Source organism: Pogona vitticeps, chromosome 3, assembly GCF_051106095.1.
Source record: "Pogona vitticeps strain Pit_001003342236 chromosome 3, PviZW2.1, whole genome shotgun sequence".
In the NCBI taxonomy this organism is placed as follows: domain Eukaryota; kingdom Metazoa; phylum Chordata; class Lepidosauria; order Squamata; family Agamidae; genus Pogona; species Pogona vitticeps.
Genome location: NC_135785.1, coordinates 160,226,212 through 160,247,664, shown reverse-complemented (window position 1 = coordinate 160,247,664; position 21,453 = coordinate 160,226,212). Strand labels below are relative to the sequence as shown.

The window sequence follows — 21,453 nt, the reverse complement described above, 5'->3', positions numbered from 1 at the left end:
TTTGCTGGTGTCTGACTCGTGAACTGGGTTCTCCAATAACAGAAAAAATTAGTGAGTCATGCCCAATAGTACCAAACAATCAACATCCCAATATACATCCATCTAAGAATGCTTTTGAAATCATCAGGAGATTCTTTGACAGGGCATGGTCTACTGCAGTGCTCTCTATGTGGGACTACCCACCATTTGCAGACCCCAAGAAAAAAATTTAATATAAGGAACTGAAAACTGGTGGAGGCACTTACAAAATAAGAAGGTAGCTCAGAATTACCAGCAAATCTCAAACTCGCAATAGGAAGAAAGCATAAAGTGGCTCTTCAACTCTACCATGGCAGTTTTCTGCTACTGCCAATGAAGTTGGAAGGTATGAGTTAGCCTGCATTAGATAGCAACATGTTAACACTCAAAAATTACCTTCTCATTTGGATCGTACACTGTGGAGTGCAAACCACAAGAAGTCATAAGGCACCATTTCCATCTTGAAAGTTGTGCAAGACACTGTAACAGAGAAAAAAAGCAAGTAAGAGAAAATATTTCAAACCAGTTCTTATTTTTTTTGTTTTATACGTCTTGACACAAATTAAGTCTGGAGGAGCAAAGTATTGAAGAAAATGATTTCTAGTGTAATATAACAATGAAACTTCATGGACGGCCCTGGCATCAGTGGGTTGGGAAACTCCCTCTCCTATGGGGGAGTGATTCTTCCCATAAAGAGTGAGGTTTGCAGCTTGGGCATCTGCCTGGAGCCAGATCTCACCCTAGAAAACCAGGTGGCATCTGTGGTCTGGGCAGCCCATTTCCATCTTCAGAGGACTGCCAGCTGTGTTCCTATCTAGACGTGGGGCCACTCACGATGCTGATTTATGCCCTCGTAATCTCAAGAATAGACTACTGCAGTTCTCTCTATGAGGTTGATGCGGAAACTTCAACTGGTCCTGAATTCGGCAGCCAGATTAATAACTGGGGCGAAGACATTCCAGCACATCTCCCCACTCTGGCTGCCCTTCATTGGCTACTGGTTCGTTTCCGCATCGACTTCAAGGTTATGATGATAACATTCAAAGCCCTAAATGGTATAGGACCTCAGTACCTATCAGAACACTTGCTCCCAGTCAGATCTGTCCATAATACCTGTCCTTCACAGGCAGGGCAGTTGAGGGCCTTGATCCCGAAGGAGGCCCAGAAGGAAAGAACAAGAAACCAGGCCTTCTTGGTGGTCGCCTCCCGCCTATGGAACAACCTACCTATTGAGTTCTGCCTGGCACCCTCGCTGGATGGGTTCAAAAGAGCATTGAAGACCTGGCTCTTCCGCCAGGCCTTCCCGAAGCATTAAGATCTCAGCCTCCCTTTTACCATCCCTTTTACCATCCTCTCCATCACCCCTTTTTACCACCTTGATTACCATCTGTTTTAATTTACCCTATTTGGTTCTGTATTAATTTATTTTTATCGTGTTTTAATATTGTTGCTGATATTGTTGTTAGCTGCCCAGAGTGGCCTGTTTGCCATATGGTGCAGGATATAAATTCAATAAATAGACCACTGATGCTGTATTAATCTACAGGGTACCCAGGGTATTCAGAGAAAGCAGACTTTTGAAAAATGAAACATCCCCACATGTCCTTTGCGTTAAGCAGGGGGTTGGACTTGATGGCCTTGTAGGCCAACTTCACTTTTCTATGATTCTATGATAACCAAAGTATGCAGTGTGCTTTTCGTCACATCATGAGACCCAACACAGCTCCCTGCCCATCACCATTCTATAAAATGGCAAATAGCATCCTCTGAAGATGGACAGTGCTATTTGGCTCCCCTTGCGCATAAAACTGTTTCAACCTTATCTAGAAACCAAAATTACTTCTTGTCACTTCCTGTTTCTTTTTAAAAATAGCAAAAGAACCAACTTCCAGCTTCTGGATCAGTTTCTGCATTGTCCTTTTTAAAAACTGATTTGTTAATGTCATAGAAGGATGTGGACCTCCAAGAGAATGGAGAGGGAGGACATGGCCCTCTCATAATTTGCCCACTCTGTCTTATATCAGTATCAGTGCAAAGTCTGTATGGCTTATAGGATCAAAATATATAGGATCAAAAGTGAGACCCATGGAGGCCACAAAGGAGTGCTTAAGCAGGTATTCCTGCAGCCTTAATTTTATTTATTTATTTGATTTATTTATTTGATTTTTACCCCGCCCCTCTAGACCATGTCTACTCGGGGCGGCTAATTTTAGACAATTGGTTTGTCAAGCAAAAGAATGTAATGTAAGAAAAACACAACAATGGTTGCCATTTACATGTTAGTAAAGCAATCACCAGATTTCTGACCAGACTAATTAGACTTGAAGCTCCTATTTGTTTTCTCTTCGCAAAAGGTGAGATTTTATTTGTCAAATACAGTGGTGCCCCGCATAGCGACGTTAATCTGTTCTAAAAAAACGTCGCTATCCGGATTCCTCACTATGCGGGGCAAAAAAACCCCATAGGAACGCATTAAACCCCATTTAATGCATTCCTATGGGGAAAAACCTCACCATTCAGCGAAGATCCTCCATAGCGCAGCCATTTTGGCTGCCTGTTAAATGAGGAATCCATCCCAGAAAACAGCAGGCAGCCATTTTGAAACCACCGATCTGCTGTTAAAAAAAGCATTGTTTTGCCATGATCAGTTCCCCAAGCAGGGAACTGATCATGGCAAAGCACTGCCAGCCTGCCAGCCAGCCCCGGACGCCCGGTCTCCATGGTCGGGCGAGAGCGAGGGGGAGGGAGCGTGGCTGTCTCCAACCAGCGAGGGCTCGGAGACAGGCAGCCAGGAAGGGGCGCGCCCCTGACCGCCAGGCAGCCAGGCAATCCTGGACGCCCGGTCTCCTTGGCGGGACACAGACGGGGCGAGGAAGAGGTCTCTGGCGCGCCGCCCCCCCGTCCAGCCACTGCCGCCCTGATCCCGGTCCGGGCGGGCGCCTCCTCCTTTGCAGCGCTCTGGCTCGGCGACCGCCCCAGGAGTGCGGGTGGGATCGGGGCCAGGCCCTTCGCCCCTCCTTCCCTCCCTCCCTCCTTCCCTCCCTCCTCCCGAGGCGCCAATCACCCCTGCTCCCCCCCAAAGGCCCGCCAGTCAGCTGTTCCAAAAGGCGAGCCTTTGGGCCGCTCGCGGCAAAGCGCTTCTCCGGGAGCAACCCAAAGGCTCGCCTTTTCGAACAGCTGACAGGCGGGCCTCTGGGTTGCTCCCGGAGAAGCGCTTCTCCGGGAGCGGCCCAGAGGCCCGCCTTTTCGAACAGCTGACAGGTGGGCCTCTGGGCTGCTCCCGGAGAAGCGCTTCACGGTGAGCAGCCCAAAGGCCTGCCGGTTAGCTGTTCAAAAAAGCAAGCCTTTGGGCTGCTCCCGGGGAAGCGCTTCCCCGCGAGCAACGCAAAGCCCGTTTTTTGGAACAGCTGACCGGCGGGGCCTTTGCAATGATCGTGGGGGAGTGCTCCCCCGCGATCATCACAAAGCGAATTTTCCCCATAGGGGCCATCGCAAAGCGATCGCTCTTGCGATGGCAAAAAGTCCATCGCAAAGCGATTTCGTTGCTAAACGGAGCAATCGTTATGCAAGGCACCACTGTACTGATTTTCTCCCTCCATGTGTAAGACTTATGTCGTCATTAGAAAATTGTTTTGCTTTCCAAATATACCAATTATTTTTATTTATTTTATCAAAGGCTATTAGGATTTCAAACATGGTAAAAAACAAAATGTTTTCACAGCTTTTTGACATGAAAATAAAGACGACTTTCTGCATAGACCTGTGCCATAAGTTGAAACCGACCTGATGATACATATTATCATTAATTACAATTTGGATGACTTTCAGTGACGAAACTTAAAGGAAGTAGTTCGTTCGTTTAGTCGTTTAGTCGCGTCCGACTCTTCGTGACCCCATGGACCAGAGCACGCCAGGCCCTCCTATCCTCCCCTGCCCCCCGGAGTTGTGTCAAATTCATGTTGGTTGCTTCGCAGACACTGTCCAGAAGTAAAATGTACTATTATCATTGAACTTTTTTCTACATAAAGACTCCTAGATACATCTGTTTTTGGTTAAAACTCTCTCTCTCTCTCTCTCTCTCTCTTTATGAAACACAGAAGCTGTATTCAAATATCACAGTAAACTATACTTTACCATGATAAGAAACTTAACTACCCAACAAGCTCACACATTTCCCTCACCTCCTCTTTTTTAACACAGCCACAAGAAGGGTGGAATTTTTTACTTCTGATTTCACTTAATCACAGCTTAGTGTTATATGTGAACCCTAAGCCGTGGAAAATCATCTTAACCACAATTTGTTGAAAGAAGTTAGTTTCATAAAACAGTTTCCCATACTTGGACACAACAGGTTCCAGCTAATCAAAAAATACAACCATGTCAGAGCAGGAAGTATTTAGCCAAGAAATGAGAAGACTAGACTACAGTCATTCACAATAAATCATGAGGAGGGCATCATGCTGTCCCAGCTAATCTCTGTGGCCCATGAAGACCCATCAAAATATTATTTTTGGTGAAGCCACAAAAAGAAAAGAAAAACTCTCATAATGATCTGCTTCTCAAAAACCAATGTCATGGCTCCCAGCCCTGACATGATTGCACTTTATATTTCCTGTCGTATCTGCATCACTTTTAAACCTACAGCACCTTGCTTAAATATTTTCAGTCATTCACGATTGTTTACTGCACCTATCTTTACTTTAACTCTTTTTTTAACCTTAACCTAGTTAAGTTTAGAAATTTGCCCCTGGCCTAATTACTTCCTGGTTTCCAACTACCAATTAATTCAGCTGGAAACCAGGAAGTACTTTGTCTGAGTGAACATTTCCTTAATCGGTGAAATTGATTACAGTAAAAAGTAAATTTTAAAGAAAAATATAACACTATAAGAAAAAGTTAATGATTAAAGAAGGTGGCATAGGTTTGGGGCCTCCTTTGGGAGGGGGATCAGGATTTTTTTTTATTTTTTTATTTTTTGCAGTCTACCAGTCAAATTCAAATGTAGCCCTCAGCCCAGCCATAATCACCCAGCCCTGGTTTAGCATTAGATCTGAACACAGCCACTGCAGTAACAATAGAGACCTGCTCCTTTAAGATCTTTTTAAAAAATTATAGCACTGCAAACAGGTCTAATCTACACATTTCTGAAAATATTAGACATCTGCTAGTACTACTCAAACCACAGTTAGCGCTAATGTTGAAGAATGGAATATGAATATCACAATTTATTGGGCTAAGTGTTGCTAAAAGTTTTAACTACTGTAATTATCCACAAGAAATAATGAAATGTGATCATGAGGATTAGTCACATTTGCCATGATCGAACATTTAGGCAACCAAGTTGGAAAAAAGAGCACGGAACTTTAAGAAGAAAACCCAAGTTTTCCAAATAGTAAGAGATAAATAAACTGAAATTACCAGAGGCAGTGAATCCAGGAGCAGGAAAAAAAAAGGAGCAGGTCTCCTCATTGGGAGAAGGATGGGTTACAAACCACTAAATACAAAGAATAAATCCTGGAGCTTGAAATATGATTATTGTTGTTCCATTTGTGCAGGAAATTCTTTGTATTGTATGTTATTAATATATTGTCATTGCTAGTAGGCCTAAAGAATACATGGAAATACTTTTGGTCCCCTTTAGTGTCCAATTTTGGCATTGTACCTTGGACATATTTATAAAAAATACAAAGAACGAAATCAAATAATGATTTCCTTACCACTTCAGATTGATAACAAAATGGTTATCAATCTGAAGACTTCCTGTCAAAATGCCTTGAAAAATGCCTTAAATCTTTTAAATAATTTGAAATTTAACACCAAGTGTTATTTGCTATATCTAAGTAATTTTGGTGCTACTTGTTGCAACAACAAAAAATAAAGTTTTTAACTAGCAGTTGTATTATTCAAACCAAAAGGTAGCTAATTACATGTAATTACATATCTTGAAGATACTTCCAAGCTCTGAACACATCATACAGGTGATTTCAAAATATACCCCATTTCTGAGATTAAACAGACTTGAAAGAGTGAAGCATCAGTGTCAATAAGTTATTTGCAGGGCTCTCAACCTCAAAGAGCAAGAGTCAAGAGGCTGGCATTAAACTCTTTCCTTTTAGGACATTTCTGAAATATTCATTCATTCATTCATTCCCATCTTTCTCCTTAAAAGGACCCAAGGCAGCTGACAACAAAAGACAATACAGTGGTGCCGCGCTTGACGATTACCCCGGTAGATGACGAAATCGCTTGATGACAATGTTTTTGGGATTGCTATAGCGATCACAACACGATGATTCAAAGGGTTTTTTCACTTTACGGCGATCAGTTCCCTGCTTCGGGAACCGATTGTTCACATTACGATGATTTTAAAACAGCTGATCGACGGCTCTCAAAATGGCTCCCCCGTTTTGCTGACCTCATTTCGCTTTACAGGCATCGGAAAATGGCCGCCCTATGGAGGATCTTTGCAGAACGATCAGGTATTTCCCCCATTGGAACACACTGACCAGTTTTCAATGCATTTAAATGGGGTTTTTTATTCTGCTTGACGCCGATTTCGCTGTACAGTGATTTTGCTGGAACGCATTATCGTCGTCAAGCGGGGCACCACTGTATTAAAAAGCTAAAAACAATAAGAATACAAATATTTTAAAAGAAATTAAACAAGTATTATATGAAAAACAGTAAATAAAATCAATGCAAGAAACTCATTTAAAAACAACAGAGGATAAAAAAGCATTTTAAAAAGCCTCGGTGTTAGTTAACAAAGAAACTCACAGAAAAATCTCCTAAACAAGATGTAGCCAGTATTAAAACGTGCAGATAGACAGACAGAGATTGGGAATATATACCACAGAATAGTGTTTAAACCATAGCTGTTCCATGGAACTGCAAAGAATTGTAGAAGACAGAGAAGAACAAGTGTCTATCATAAGAAGCAGCTCCAAAATAAAAAAGACACTGAACAAGACCAGAGCATTGAAACAAAGTGCCCTTAAAGCAGAAGAGAAAGCTACATGGAAGACTTATATTTGCACTGTTCTTTTTATCTCATGCACTTCTCTTGTGCATGTCATCTAACACTTAGATCCATGCAATGAGGGAACATAGAGGCCGCAGCTGTGCAAAAGTTTTTAAAACCCTTCCTTTTTCTTATATCCAGCTCGAAGCCACAGCAGGCATTCATAAGAAAGAAATTTGATTTCTGCTGTGCATATAGTTAACATTTAGCAAAAGCAAATAAGATACAATACTATCAAAGTTAGGGAAAATTAACAAGAAGTCTTGAGTAAGAATTTTGTGGGACACCTTCTTAAATGCTACTTATAAATCATGCAGTTGTTCCTATATGCATTTCAAAATAGTATTAGAAATGTTGAAGCATCTGCTGTACTAGAAACTATCTTTATTAACTAGTTTTAAATATAAGCCTTGACGTATTTATTATTTGAGGACTTCTTCAAAAAACCAGATCCAAATAAAAAGAACCCAAGCCTTTTCCTATGAAAATTGTTCAGTATTAAGGGAAATCAGCATCCAAGCTTTCCAGAGGGGTAGCCATATTAATCAGAGTTACAGCTAAAGCAAAGAATAGCACATCAGTGGCATATGGAAGATGAACAAATTCATTATGACATAAGCATTTTAGAGTAGAGTACAATTCATATGCCATATCTTTCAGAATCTGCTACTATAAGCCCAAGAAACAGGAGAAATTAAACCCTGGCATTTTAGTCAGACAGTTGTGGAGAACAATAGGCAAAGATAAAATGGCATATGCACAGGACCTTATTAGGCATTCCCCTTGCATTCTTCCCCAACTCCAATGTTTCACCTACTCTAAAATTCTTCAAAGAAAACATAAAACCCTTTTCTCACCATGCCTGTGACGGAGTTTGCATACGCTTTCCAGTGCAAAGGTTACAACAAATTTACCATATGATTAAATAATAAGACCAAAGGAAAGTTTACACAAACAGGTAAAAGGAAATAATCTTTTGAATGAGGCAGGATTGCTGGGAGAATAAAAGGAAATAAGCTTCTTTGATGGCAGAAGTTAAAGCACAAGCCACTGTAGGGCACTCTTCCTCCTCTAGATATGTGGGTTAGCATCACAGTCTTGTGTCCAGATACCAAAGCTGTATGAATTTGTATTGCAATATATTTAAAGACAAAGGCAAGCAAAATTCTATCTACTCAGAATTTAAAAATGGAGTTCAAAAGCTATCAGTTTCCACCATCACTTGAGTCCACTTCTGAAGATTACCAAGATGTACTCAGGTTGTTCATCCGAACAAAAGAGAGATGCTCTTTTGTATTTTTGACTTCAATTCCCAGAATTTTCCAAGAATTCTGGGAATTGTAGCCCAGAAACCCAAATCAGCACATCTATAGGTCCCCTCCAGGGAAGGCTTTTGGCAGGGGAAGGCTTTTGAGTGATTTACCTTTCCCATCAGGTCCTGTTGTTTCTTCTTGTTGAGATTTGGTTGTTTTTTTATTAAAAAAAAAAAAGTGCTGTGGGACTTTCTGAGAGATGTCATCTTACTGCCCAATGGGTTCTATAGAGGGCATCTCCCAAAGAATTATGATTTGGGTTTCTGGGTTGCAATTCTCAGAATATTAAAGAATTCTGGGAATTAAAGTCTAAACACACACAAAAACTACCCCTACTGAAATCTTTTCAACATCTATGTCAGCTTTTTAATTCAACCTTATGTTTCTATTCAGTAAATATTACATATTTCTTAAATTGATGCTTTTGCATTCATAGGACATTATTACATATACCGTGTAAAATAAGACAGGGTCCTATATTTATTTTCAGGGGATGTTTTATTTTTTCAACAACAGTCTACATTTATTCAAATACAGTCCTGTTCTCTTCTTCTTCTGGTTGCTGTACAATGGTGGAGGGCGAGGTTTTACTTAACTGGGGCTTATTTGGGGGGTTGGGCTTATATTACAAGCATCCTGAAAAATCATACTAGCACTTATTTTTAGATTAGCTCTTATATTCCAGGAAACAGAGTATTTGTTTTTATACCGAGCATTTAGTAGTACTCAGCAACATCCTGTTCAAGTTTTTATTGCTCACCTATGTGTGCACAACAGGATTTTTGTGTAGTAGTAGGTGCACTATGACAAAAACACAAGTGCTATCCCTAAAGCACTTCCATTTGTGCAATGTAAAACTGGTGATGCCTGGGAGGTGCAGCCAACTGCACAATTCCGTAGTACAATTCCTTGTTTCTAGTTGTGTAATGCCCAGCACATCTATGCCAGTGTAACTTTATGGTGCCACAAACAGAATACTGGCCTCTGACAAAGAATTTGCAATATAAAAGGAGTAGAGATGGATATGAATTGGAAAAATGACAAAACAAGGTTTACTGCTTGCTATTCTATAGCTACAACTGCTGGATAACGTAGTAATTTAGGAGGTTAGGAGTTTGAAACTGGCCCCCGGGAGAAGAGCCAATCTGTAAGCCTTCGGCAAGCTGCACAATCACAGGGTACACCAAGAAAAGAACGGTCAACCATTTCTGTGTACAGGCAACCCTCGACGTACGAACTGCCCCATATACGAACTTTTCGATTTACAAACAGCTCCATTCGCAAAAATTGGCACTGACTTGCGAACGGAGCCTCAATGCCATTTTTTGCAAATGGGGCCGTTTGTCGCCTTCGGAGCTCTCAAAGGGCTTTCCCCCGACATTGGAGGAAGCCCTTTGAAAGCTCTGAAGGCAAAAAGGCAGGGAGAAAGGGCAGGAAATTCGAGTTGATTCTGACTTAGGGCAACCCTCTCCAGAACTAGAATCAACTAAAAAACATGTTATTTAGTTGATTCTAGTTCTTTCAGCTAAAAGAACCTAAGTAAGGACTAAAAGAACTGGGTATGTTTAGCTTACCAAAGAAAAGATTGAAGGGAGACATGATAGCAGTCTTCTAATACAGTGGTGCCTCAACTTACAAAGATCCCGACATATGACCATTCTGAGTTATGACGAGCTCCAGCCACAAAATTTTGCTTCAACTTGTGCCCAGAGCTTCCAGTTACAAACAGAAACAGGCAGGGGGAAAGGTGGGGAATTCAAATTGCTAACCGTTGGTAGGTGAAGGGGCTGCTTCTTTGTAGCTCTTTCACCCTAACGGTTAGAGTGAATGTGATTGGAGGAGGTTTTGGACTGCCTGGTAAGGTAAGGTGCTGCTTTCTGCTTTTTAAAAACTGTTCTGGGTGGGTTTTGCAACATGGTTTTGTGCTGGGTGGTGGGGTTATGTTTCTATGCTGTGATGGGTCTTGTAGGGTTTGTTTGCTTTTGGGTTTTTTCCCCCCATTCCCAATGGGTCTTGTGGGTTTGATTGCTTTTTCGGGTTTTTTCCCATTTCCAATGAGTCTTGCGAGGTTTGATTGCTTTTTGGGTTTTTTTCCCATTTCTAATGGGTCTTGGGGGGTTTGTTTGCTTGCTGCTTTTCTTTTCTTTTCCTTTTTTTTGCATTTCCGATGAGTCTTGCACAGTTTGTTTGCTTTCTGCTTTGCTTCTTTTGCATTTCCGAAGCGTCTTGCATGGTTTGTTTGCTTTCCTGTTTGCTTTTTTTGCATTTCCGATGAGTCTTGCACAGCTTGTTTGCTTTCTGCTTTGCTTTTCTTGCATTTCCGAAGGGTCTTACACAGTTTGTTTGCTTTTCTTTTCTTTTTTCCCTTTGGCCAGAATGGATTAATCGCATTTCTGAAGGGTCTTGCAGTGTTGGTTTTTTGGTGATTTTTTTTCTTCAGCCGGAAAGGATTAATTGCATTTCAATGCATTCCTATGGGAAATGGTGCTTCGACTTACGACCATTCTGAGTTACAACCGGAGTTCCAAAACCAATTAAGTTCGTAAGTCAAGGCACCACTGTATCTGAAGGGTTACCATAGGGAAGAGTGCATCGATTTATTCTCCATTGCACCTGAGGGTAGGACAAGAACCAATGGGTGGAAACCCATCAGAGGGAGATGCAACCTGGAAATAAGGAGGAATTTCCTGACAGTGAGAACCATTAAGCAGTGGAACGCTTGCCTTCCAATGCTGTGGGTGCCCCATCACTGGAGGTTTTCAAGAAAAGATTGAACAGCCATCTGTCCGGGATGGTATGAGGTCTCCTGCCTTGGGCCAGGAGGTTGGACTAGAAAAATTTCAAGGTCCCTTCCAACCCTACAATGATTCTTTATTATTATTATTATTATTATTATTATTATTATTATTATTATTATTATTATTATTATTATTATTATCATCATCATCATCATCATCATCATCATCATCATCATCATCATCATCATCGCCATCGTCGTCATCGTCATCATCATCATCGTCATCATCATCATCAACAACAACAACAACAACAACAACAACAACAACAACAACATTATCATCATTCAAAAACAACAGGCACAGTCAATCAAAATTATAAAAACATTGACTGGTATTAGATAACAGATACAAGTTTTAACCAAAAACCTAAGTATCTGTTAAATATTGGCACAGTATGTACAGTGGTGCCCCGCTTGACGATTACCTCCTTAGATGCTTTAAATGGGAAAAATCGCTTCACGATAATTGGTTCCCTGCTTCAGGAACTGATTTTTCGCTTTACGACAATCAGAAAACAGCTGATCGTCGTAATGGCCGCCCGCTGTTTAAAATGGCTCCCCGCTGTGCTTAGGATAGATTCCTCCCATTACAGACACCAGAAAATGGCCGCCCTATGGAGGCTCTTCGCTGGACACTGAGGTATTTCGCCCACTGGAACGCATTGAGCAGTTTTCAGTGCATTACAATGGGCTTTTTCATTTCGCCTGACAAGGATTTCGCTTAACAGCGATTTGAACGGAATGGATTATCCTCATCAAGCAAGGTACCACTGTACGTTGTTCCTAATATTGCTATTTTTGTAGCCCTGATGGTATTGTTGCTGAGATCTGCAACTGCTTATAGTACTGTGTGAAATTTCTTAATATTGTTCCCAAAGCCCCAAATACTACGCGGATCACTGAAGTGTGTTTCATCCACAAGCGAGATGTTTCACTTGGCAGGTCTCTGTATTTTGTTAGTTTTTCCAATTCTTTATTTTCAACTTTGGTGTCGCCCAGAATTATGTAAATGATCCAGACCTTTCTTCTTTCCATCACTACTATGTCTGATGTGTTATGTTCAAAGTGTCTATCAGTTTGGATCCAGAAATCCCAGAAGATCTTGACTTCCTCATTTTCTGACACCTCCCTTACCTGAAGTTCCCATTGGTTTTTGGAGGTTGACAAGTTACATTTTTTGCATAATGACCAGTGCACTAATTTTGACACTCCATCATGTCTAATTTCTAATCCTTTTGTTCAATATTTAGAAATTCACAACATGAAGTGTGGCGATTCCATCTTTTTCTTGGCAAATTTTACATTTGCTGTTAGCACTAAATCCTTGGATCTTAGCTTTCATCACGTTGGTTTGGAGTGCTTGTTCTTGTGCAGCAAAAACCAAGCCTTCGGTTTCCTTCTTAAGGGTCCCCAGTTTTAGCCATGCCCATGTTGAATTATGATCAAGATTTCCATCAATATTTCTCAGGTGTTGTCCATGTAGTGGTTTAATTTTCCAGCTGTTCAGTTTATTTTCAAAGTGTTGTTTCTTATATTGAGCCTTTGTTTCTGTTATTTTCAAAATATTCTCCATTTTCACTGCTTTCAGTAATTTTTCTCTACTTGTACTGATATAATCATTTAGGCTTCTTTTTTTCTTCCTCTACTAACCTGCTGTATTTGTAGTAATCCACCACCTCCTTTTTTTTTTTTGGTAAATATAATCTGTCCACATTGCTTTCTGACAGTCTTTAACTTTTGTGTGTACGATGTCTGCTTCTAATATTCGAACATATTTATAAATTTCATCACTTGGTAGTGATTTTATAATATTGCCATTTTTAACTCTATTCCATTTACTTTTTGGATCTTGCCATGGTATATATAAGTAGAAAGAGCTGCACAGTTGTCAATTCCAAATTTCATTTGGATATCTTCATTAAATATCTTCACTGTGTTTCGCAGTGATTCTATCTCTGTGGAACTATTTGCATATAGTTTTAGGTCATCCATGTATAAAAGATTATTGAGTTTTCCAGCGTTATGATAGCCCAATCCAGTTTTAATTAAAATTATTGACATGGGGATATGTTGTTGTTTAGTCAGTGTTTCCAACTCTTCGTAACCCCATGGACCAGAGCACGCCAGACCCTCTTGTCTTCCACTGCCTCCCGGAGTTGAGTCAAATTCATGTTGGTAGCTTCAATGACACTGTCCAACCATCTCGTCCCCTTCTCCTCTTGCCTTCACACTTTCCCAACATCAGGGTCTTTTCCAGGGAGATTTCTCTTCTCCTGAGATGGCCAAAGTACTGGAGCCTCACCTCCAGGATCTGTCCTTCTAGTGAGCACTCAAAATGGATAGATATGATCTCCTTGCATTCCAGGGGACTCTCAAGAGTCTCCTCCAGCAACACACTTCAAAAGCATCAATTCTTCTTTATGGTCCACCTCTCACTTCCATACATCACTACTGGAGAAACCATAGCTTGGACTATGCGGACCTTTGTCGGCAAGGTGATGATGTCTCTGCTTTTTAAGATGCTATCGAGTTTGTCATCACTTTCCTCCCAAGAAGCAGGAGTTTTTTAATTTCGTGGCTGCTGTCACCATCTGCAGTGATCATGGAGCCCAAGAAAGTAAAATCTGTCACTGCCTCTGTATCTTCCCCTTCTATTTGCCAGGAGGTGATGGGACCAGTGGCCATGACCTTAGTTGTTGTTGTTGTTGTTGTTGTTGATGTTGAGCTTCAGACCATTTTTTGCACTCTCCTCTTTCATCTTCATTAAGAGGTTCTTTAATTCCTCCTCACTTTCTGCCATCAGAGTAGTATCATCTGCATATCTGAGGTTGTTGATATTTCTTCCAGCAATCTTAATTCCGGCTTAGGTTTCATCCAGTCCAGCTTTTCGCATGATGTACTGTATTCTGCACATAAGTTGAAGAAGCAGGGAGACAATATACAGCCTTGTCATACTCCTTTCCCAATTTTGAACCAACCAGTTGGTTCCTCAACAGGGTCTGCTGAGCCCTGTAGCCCATTTGTCACCAGATGCCCGGGGCTATAGCATCTGACACTGTCCTTGTTGAACCAGGCAATGATTGATCCAGTATGGATTTCTGTTTATTTCCTCTCATCATAATATATTCATTTATTATAATTGATGGTTGGTGGACACAGTTGGTCTGGCTTCTCATCTGAGATCTATCTGGCTTGGGAGACCCTTCAGCAGAGCTTTCAACCTCACTGAAGTGCACAAGCCTCTCCACCTCAAGAAGGCCTGTGCCCATGGAGGGAATGATGATCATCACTATCATCTAACTGAAAAGACTCTTATACAAGAACAAGGAGAAAGGCACATCCTTGCCAAATCTAGGAGATGATGCAAGTTACCGTATATACTTGAGTATAAGCTGACCCGAATATAAGCCAAGGCACCCAATTTTACCACAAAAAACTGGGGAAACTTATTGACTCGAGTATAAGCCGATGGTGGAAAACGCAGCAGCTACTGGTAAATTTCAAAAATAAAAATAGATACCAATAAAATTACATTAATTGAGGCATCAGTAGGTTAAATATTTTTGAAGATACTGCCCTTCTGACCTGAGAGACACACTTCACTGCCTGCAGGGGGAGGGCTCATACTGGATGCTGCGCTTATCTACTGCTCTACTGCTGTGTAACAAGATGGAGGCAGACGGAGGATGGAGGAGGAAGGTGGCTACATAGAATATGCAGGCGGAGGAGGATGGGAGTGTCCTGGAAGCAGAAATGCAGTGTACTTAACCCAGGTCATCAGACCACCCACAGAGGCTGCAGGCGCCCATAGATGAGCAGGGGAGTCCAGAGAACACCCACACTGCAGGGGAGAACATGCAATTATGACACTGACTCAAGTATAAATCAAGGGGGTGCTTTTTCAGCAAAAAAAATTGTGCTAAAAACTAGGCTTATACTCGAGTATATACAGCATTTAAAATATTTAATTTTCCAATTCCAGTGGTAGTTTATATGAGCAGGCACACACATCTGTGCAGGATTTGGGTTTATGTAAGAAGTTAAATCATATAGTAATTTGATAATTTCTTTTTCTTCCAGAAAGAATAAAAGCATGCACAAGACTCATATTAACATTCTAACGATCCTGCACAGACTATGGATTATAATACAAAATAAATTACAGAAGCAGTTTTCCAAATCTTTTCATCAGATTTTCTTACAAGTTGAAAATTTTGGTTATCCACTGTCTCTTAAATATCTGCTTTGTTTCTTCTAAGCGAGAAAGGATTCTGTGAAATCAAGCTGATGGCAAGTGAGCTGTCCTCACTCATAGAGTCTTCAAAGGAGGAAAGAGACAACAGTAAGAGTGAGATAGAGAAGACAGAGAGACCTCTAGTAGAGGAGAAACAAAGTGTAGAGGTTTGGTTAGTGGAGGAAGTAGAAAGAGGAAAAGGGGAGGAGCTAAAACTCTCAGTGTGGTAGGAAGATATAAAAGAAGGGGGAGAAAGGAGGTTTGGGAGTAGACAAGAGAGAATGGAGAGGAGGTCAAGTCAAAAGGGGGGAAAGGAGGTCTAGAACAGTGGTTCTTAACCTTTTTGAAAGAAACACCCCCTTGAGCCACTGAGGAAGTTATCATCACCTCCCTCCCTACGTTGGCGCAGCAGGGCGGCAGCGGGGAGGGGGGCCCATGATAACTTCCTCAATGGCGGCGCCGGCGGCACCACATCCACTGCCAGCACCAGCTGCTCTGGATCCGGCAGTGCAGGGAGGGGGGCGATGATAACTTCCTCAATAGCGGTGCAGCAGCTCCATCGCCCCCCTATCGTCCCCTTCTGTTTCTTTGCCCCTTTTCATTCCATCGACCCCTTGAAAAACGAAATCGTCCCCTGGGGGCGATATCGTCCAGGTTAAGAACCACTGGTCTAGAATATGAGAAAGTGCAGGACTTGCTGAAAGACTTCCCTAATCTAAAAGTTGGAGGTTTGCTACCTGACCCTGAGACTCAGAGAGAAGGATAAATCTCATTCGAAACACAAGAATGGACGGTGATTGTCTTTCCACAGAAACAAGGGCACAGGAAGAAAGTAATTCGCCCAGATGCGACATACAACACTCCACCGAAAGAAGGCGACTGGGCTCGCCATCCATGTTGTGGAACAGTATGTGCGATGTGGAGCACTCCCCTGCAGAAGATTACAGATCACAAGCAGTTTCTGCGAGCCCCACGGTAAATAATCATCTATCACAAGAACAGTGAATGTTATCCAGTTATGGACAGTTGCTGGACTTGTCATGTTTTGATCCCATTGGTGTCATAGTTGAAGCACCACGTGTTATAAAATTGATGATGAGAATGTTTTAAAAGGGTCTCCGTCTCTCTTTTCCGCCAAAATGGAGGAACTGTCTCAACTTTCAAAAGAACCTAATCAAATATTCACAGTGGATGTCAGCATTCAAATTTAGCACAGTTCTCCAGTTTTCCTAGGCCCATCCCACCCTATCCTCAAACCACAAGGCTGGCCCAAGACATTTTGCTATCTGAAGCAATGGACAAGATGACACGTTTTCATATTCCATATATCAAAACTAATTACACTATACTTGATCTTAGCCAAAAGACCAGGAAGCGATCACAACCAATTTGACTGGCAGCTGAATCTTACTTCAGCACTGGTGATGGAATATTGTCTTCCACTGTGGCTAAAGACAGCAACTATCTGCAGGGTGTATAGAGTAGGCCCCATGAGACGAACACCTTAATGGGAAGAACACAGCAGAATGGCCCTGCTCTCTTGTCAAGCCAAAATCCAATAAAAATGGTGACACTACACTGAAGCTATCATTTCACCATAAACTCTGAGCACCTAACAATGCATAGAGCAACAGAATAATTTGATCAAAGAGGTTGCTTTGTCTTACAGTAACTATACTATACAACAACCAGGACAGTTTATGCATTCATCTGCACCTGTAGTTTCAACAAAACTATAACATTAGGTGTATCCAAACCACTCAATGAGTTAGATATAAATGTAACATAACCTTGGAGCTAAATAACTCTTACATAGTAAGTGCATGAAGCTTTAGGCCCTAAATGTAAGTTAAAATGATTGCTAACGATGAGACACTGAAACATTCATGACAAAAATTCCTTAGACAGAAGGAATTCAAAACAACCATGGCAGGAGATCACAAATCAGACTGACGGAACAGATTTGGGTGTTCCCATTACCTTTCCCGAGCTGCTCTTTGCACTGTGGACAAAAAAAATGTAGGTACCATAGTGATATCTTTGTGTTTCCTCCAGAAAACAAACAGCTTTGGGTGAAATTTTACTCCTACCTTCCCCAAATTTGTACTATGCGGACGCACTGGACTACAACTCCCATCATTCCACCCAGCTTGCCCATGGTCACTGGAAATGATAAGGGCTGTACTCCAACACATCAGCACCACGTTGACAGAAGCCTAATTTAGGTTATTAATGTAATTATTATGGACCAAAACAAAACTGAGGAAATTTGATTTCTAGAATTTTTAACCATGGGGATACCTAGAGTGTGTTCAGGGTTCAGGGTTTGAATTAAATAGGCCCACTGCATGGGCTTTCACACTCCTTTGCCCAAACTACTGTTGTATCATTCCCTTACAGTCTCAAATTTAGCTTTACACTATAAAGCATATAAAATTATGTTGGGTTATTGAAGTTCAATGTTTGATGTCAGTTTGTACAAAGCAGAGTTATGAGGACAAAGGCATGTTCTCAACCTCTGCAATAAAATCTTTAACTCTGACAGGAGTTAAGATTTTATTCTCTATAATTTAAGGTTTAATTTTTAACAGAAGATCATTTGCCTATAAAAATGCTTCCATTACGCTCCCTAAACAAATCACACAAGCAGAATGATTTCAGAAAATTCAAGAGGTTACATTTATATTGGGAGATGGGCAAAAAAGGCCATGTTTACAATTACAACAGATAGCCAGATCCTCTCTCTTATAATCATGAATTTTTAAAGTCTGATCACCATCCCACGGAATAATGTATCCGAGCAATGGAAACAAAACATTCTCTCTCAGCCATACTAAAATGAATGTACCAAGCTAGCTGCAACTTTGCTCATATAATATGTGACACTGCATCACTGCACAGGCTTAAATGTAAAAGAATGTAAAAATATTCCTATCCAATACAACAACCTCCTCATCCTCCCCAACATTACACATAAATATTTTCTTCTTGCTCCTTAATACTTGTTTTACGTCTCTTCAACATATTCCATATATGGTATGTTAAACGAAATAAACTATTGTTAGAGCGAGCTCAAAGGAAAATTCAAAAGTATAAGCACTGCCCTTAGCCTATGCTTCAGTGTAATTGAAGCATCTGATTCGTACAGCTGTCTAAACAAATTCTTTAAATTCCCATTCCAATCACAGTCTAGAAGTGATGTCACAATTAAATCATTCACATATGTAGTAGAAAAAAAGTAAGATGAGGTAATGAATTACTGGTATTCACTTTAATAATATTTTCAGTCCATTAATCAGAAATTTATTTCAATATCACATTATGTATGGTTCATTGTATAGACTTTAAAATAACAAAAGGCAAGGAATCAGCAAAAAGGGTAAACGATTTTAGCAAAATTGATTCCGACATCACTACATGGATGGTCGATTATACAGACTTCAGACCAACAAAAGGCAAGGAATAAGCACAAATAGTAAGCACTTATCATGAATTAAAACACCAGCTCACGGTTTTATCTAAGTGATAGTATCTGCTTATGTGGCCACAAAATTGGCCAACTCCACACAAACTCCTTTGTCAAACTACAACCAAAGTGAGACAGATATATGCAGAACAAATTTCATGAAATCACACAAATATACTCTCCCACATACAGTGTTATGGTCAAAACCATATTATAGATGTGTGCACAATACAAAGCTGACACAGACTGCAATAGCACTGCTTGTCATGCTAGAAGATGCACCATTAAATAATCTATATTACATAACTAAACAATGCACCAGAAGCAAGAATGCAATTCAAACTTTCACAAGAATGCTATGCCACTTTCCCATACATATAGACACAAACTCACAAACATACACACACACACTCACCCAAAATTTTCAATACATCTACAAATCAGCTAGGCAGGCCATAAATTATTATTAACTGCTACCCATCCCTGAGCAGAAACACGGCACGCAGGTTCTGTTAGTTGATGCAATTCTCAAACACGATGGGTAGAAGAGGTCACCGATGTCTAGGTCCTCTGATCCAAAGCACACCCACCCTAACCCCGACACGCGTTTCTCTCATTCCCCCAGTAAGTACTGTGCTCTGTACCGACGCCCACGGCCAGCACCAACCACTGGCAACACAGCTGTGCTTTCACTCTCACACACATCGCCACGCAGACGCAAGGCGGTCCTAAATTTGAAGGTAAGATGCCCCCAGGCAGACATAAGACCCGAGCTGACACGCACCCCATATGCTGCCTCTGGTCGGCACCTGACACGCTGCCCCTCGCCGCCGCCAGCACGCAATCGGTGGCTCTTCCAGAGCGACCCGCAGCTAGCCGGCCCGCCAGCAGGCCTCATACCGCACGGTGTCACAAGAAGAGAAGCCGTGGCAGGGATGCCCCCCCCTCTCCTCCATGCAGACACCCCACTGCCTCGCTGCGAAAGGAGCCCAGCTGCCCTGGAAGCCTATCCAGGAGAAGAACTGCTGCTGCTGCAGGCAGTTAAGCGTGTGCTTGCTTGCTTGCTTCCCTCGCTGGCCCGACCCGACGGGACCGACTCCTTCTGCTGAAAACCCTCACCGTTCGCGCCACGAACAGCCGCTCCAGCGCTCTGCATTGCCGCTGCTGCTGCTGCCGCCCAGCTCCCGCCCGGGATAGCAAGGCCGCCGCCGCCGCCATCATTCTCGGACCCGCCAGCCCAGCCTCCAAGTTCCTCGCCGCGTCCCGGCTGCCCTTTCACCTCACGTCTTCTCACCCAATCAGCGCCTGCTCCGTGCCGGGTACAAGCACACGCCCCCCTCCGCCCGGCTGCCTTGTCCGTCTCGCGCCTCGGCTGGAAGTGGGATCGTTGCCCCCCCCCGTGGAGAGGGAGGAGCCCCCCGGAGGGCTGGGAGCGGGGGAAAAGCGGGGGGGGGAGCGGGCGTCGCTAGCCTACAAGTCGGGGGGGGCCTTCTTTCGGCCCGTCAGTGAGCGCTCCTGAAAACCTTCGCCCAATTTTGTGACTCAGCTCGCCTATACTCCTTTTCACAATTAAATTTGGGGTGAGCCACGTTGAACAGTGCGACTCACGAGTAAACGTGCACGGGATGGTGCTTGCTTAGTTGCTAATTACCTAGAAAGCAGTGACGGCTCAATGTGAACACACTGGTGTGCACTTCTGGGTGAGCAGGCATAGTAGAAGAGGGAAGCACAAGATTCTCCAGCTTGCATTCCTCTCCCCGGACAAACGGTGGTTGTTCACTCATGAGAACGGTCAGAGCTTAGTTGATTATTTGCATGTTTGAGGCCCTCGGGATTTGAGTGGTTTATAATAATTTTACCTTAATTAAGCCCTGTGCAGTAGGAAGATCTGAAACGGATAGGTATAGTCAGGCGCTGAATAACGTGGCCCGAGAATACCATGTTGATAGAATGCAGCCTTCCTCATTCTAAGAAATGCATGTATTAATTTGTGGGAAAATATACAGTATCAAATTGAAGATAATATGCAGTATCAAACTAAAGATGAGTCAGATTTAAAAGTTAAAAAATGTATCCTTTTGTACCAAAGCACTACTATCAGGCAGTTTGCAATAAATAAATGGTAATTGAAAGCAACATTGCAGTATGTTGTATGTAGTGGATACTGTGACAGGCTAGGACTCTGAAGAACAGGGTTTGATTCCCTGTTTAATCATGGAGACTCGCTAGGGGAACAGAACTACTCACACCACTTCTTAAATATCTCACCTTGAAAGCCCTGTCAGGGTCACATAACAAAAGTTTCATAGCAGTAAGAACTACAAGACAGGCAGAAGATTAACTGAACACTGTATCTGAAATTAAACAACACTCTTCGAGAAACTAATCAGAAGATACTGTACCTCCTTTGGGGAGAATTCTAATGCTTGGGTGGGGGGCCTTGCAGAAAAGACCCTCCAAAAAGGAACACAACAGAAGGCTTTAGAAGATGAAGATGTGATAGTAGAGTTACTGGTGGAAAGTATCTGTAAATAGATTGAGACTGAAATTCTATTGCTTAGCATAGTAAATCACAACTAGAGTAGGCTGATTGAATCAATGGAA

The 21,453-nt window shown here is 41.9% G+C and overlaps 1 protein-coding gene across 3 annotated transcripts in view; it reads right to left on the bottom strand.

Moving 5' to 3' along the window:
* PCCA (propionyl-CoA carboxylase subunit alpha) overlaps nt 1–20,157 on the bottom strand; it is a 314,567-nt gene extending 294,410 nt beyond the window's left edge. For 2 of the 3 annotated variants that reach the window (XR_013544059.1, XR_013544058.1), the window contains exons 1-2: nt 19,969–20,157; nt 415–498 (exon numbers count right to left, since the gene is read on the bottom strand). Coding sequence is in view for 1 of the 3 variants with exons in the window: in XM_072994650.2 (XP_072850751.2) it covers nt 415–498; nt 19,969–20,070 (186 nt within the window). In the remaining 2 variants the exon portion in view is untranslated. The remainder of the gene's footprint in view (nt 1–414; nt 499–19,968) is intronic. The other variant, XM_072994650.2, reaches the window with a different exon arrangement.
* Between the last annotated feature and the right edge of the window lie 1,296 nt (nt 20,158–21,453).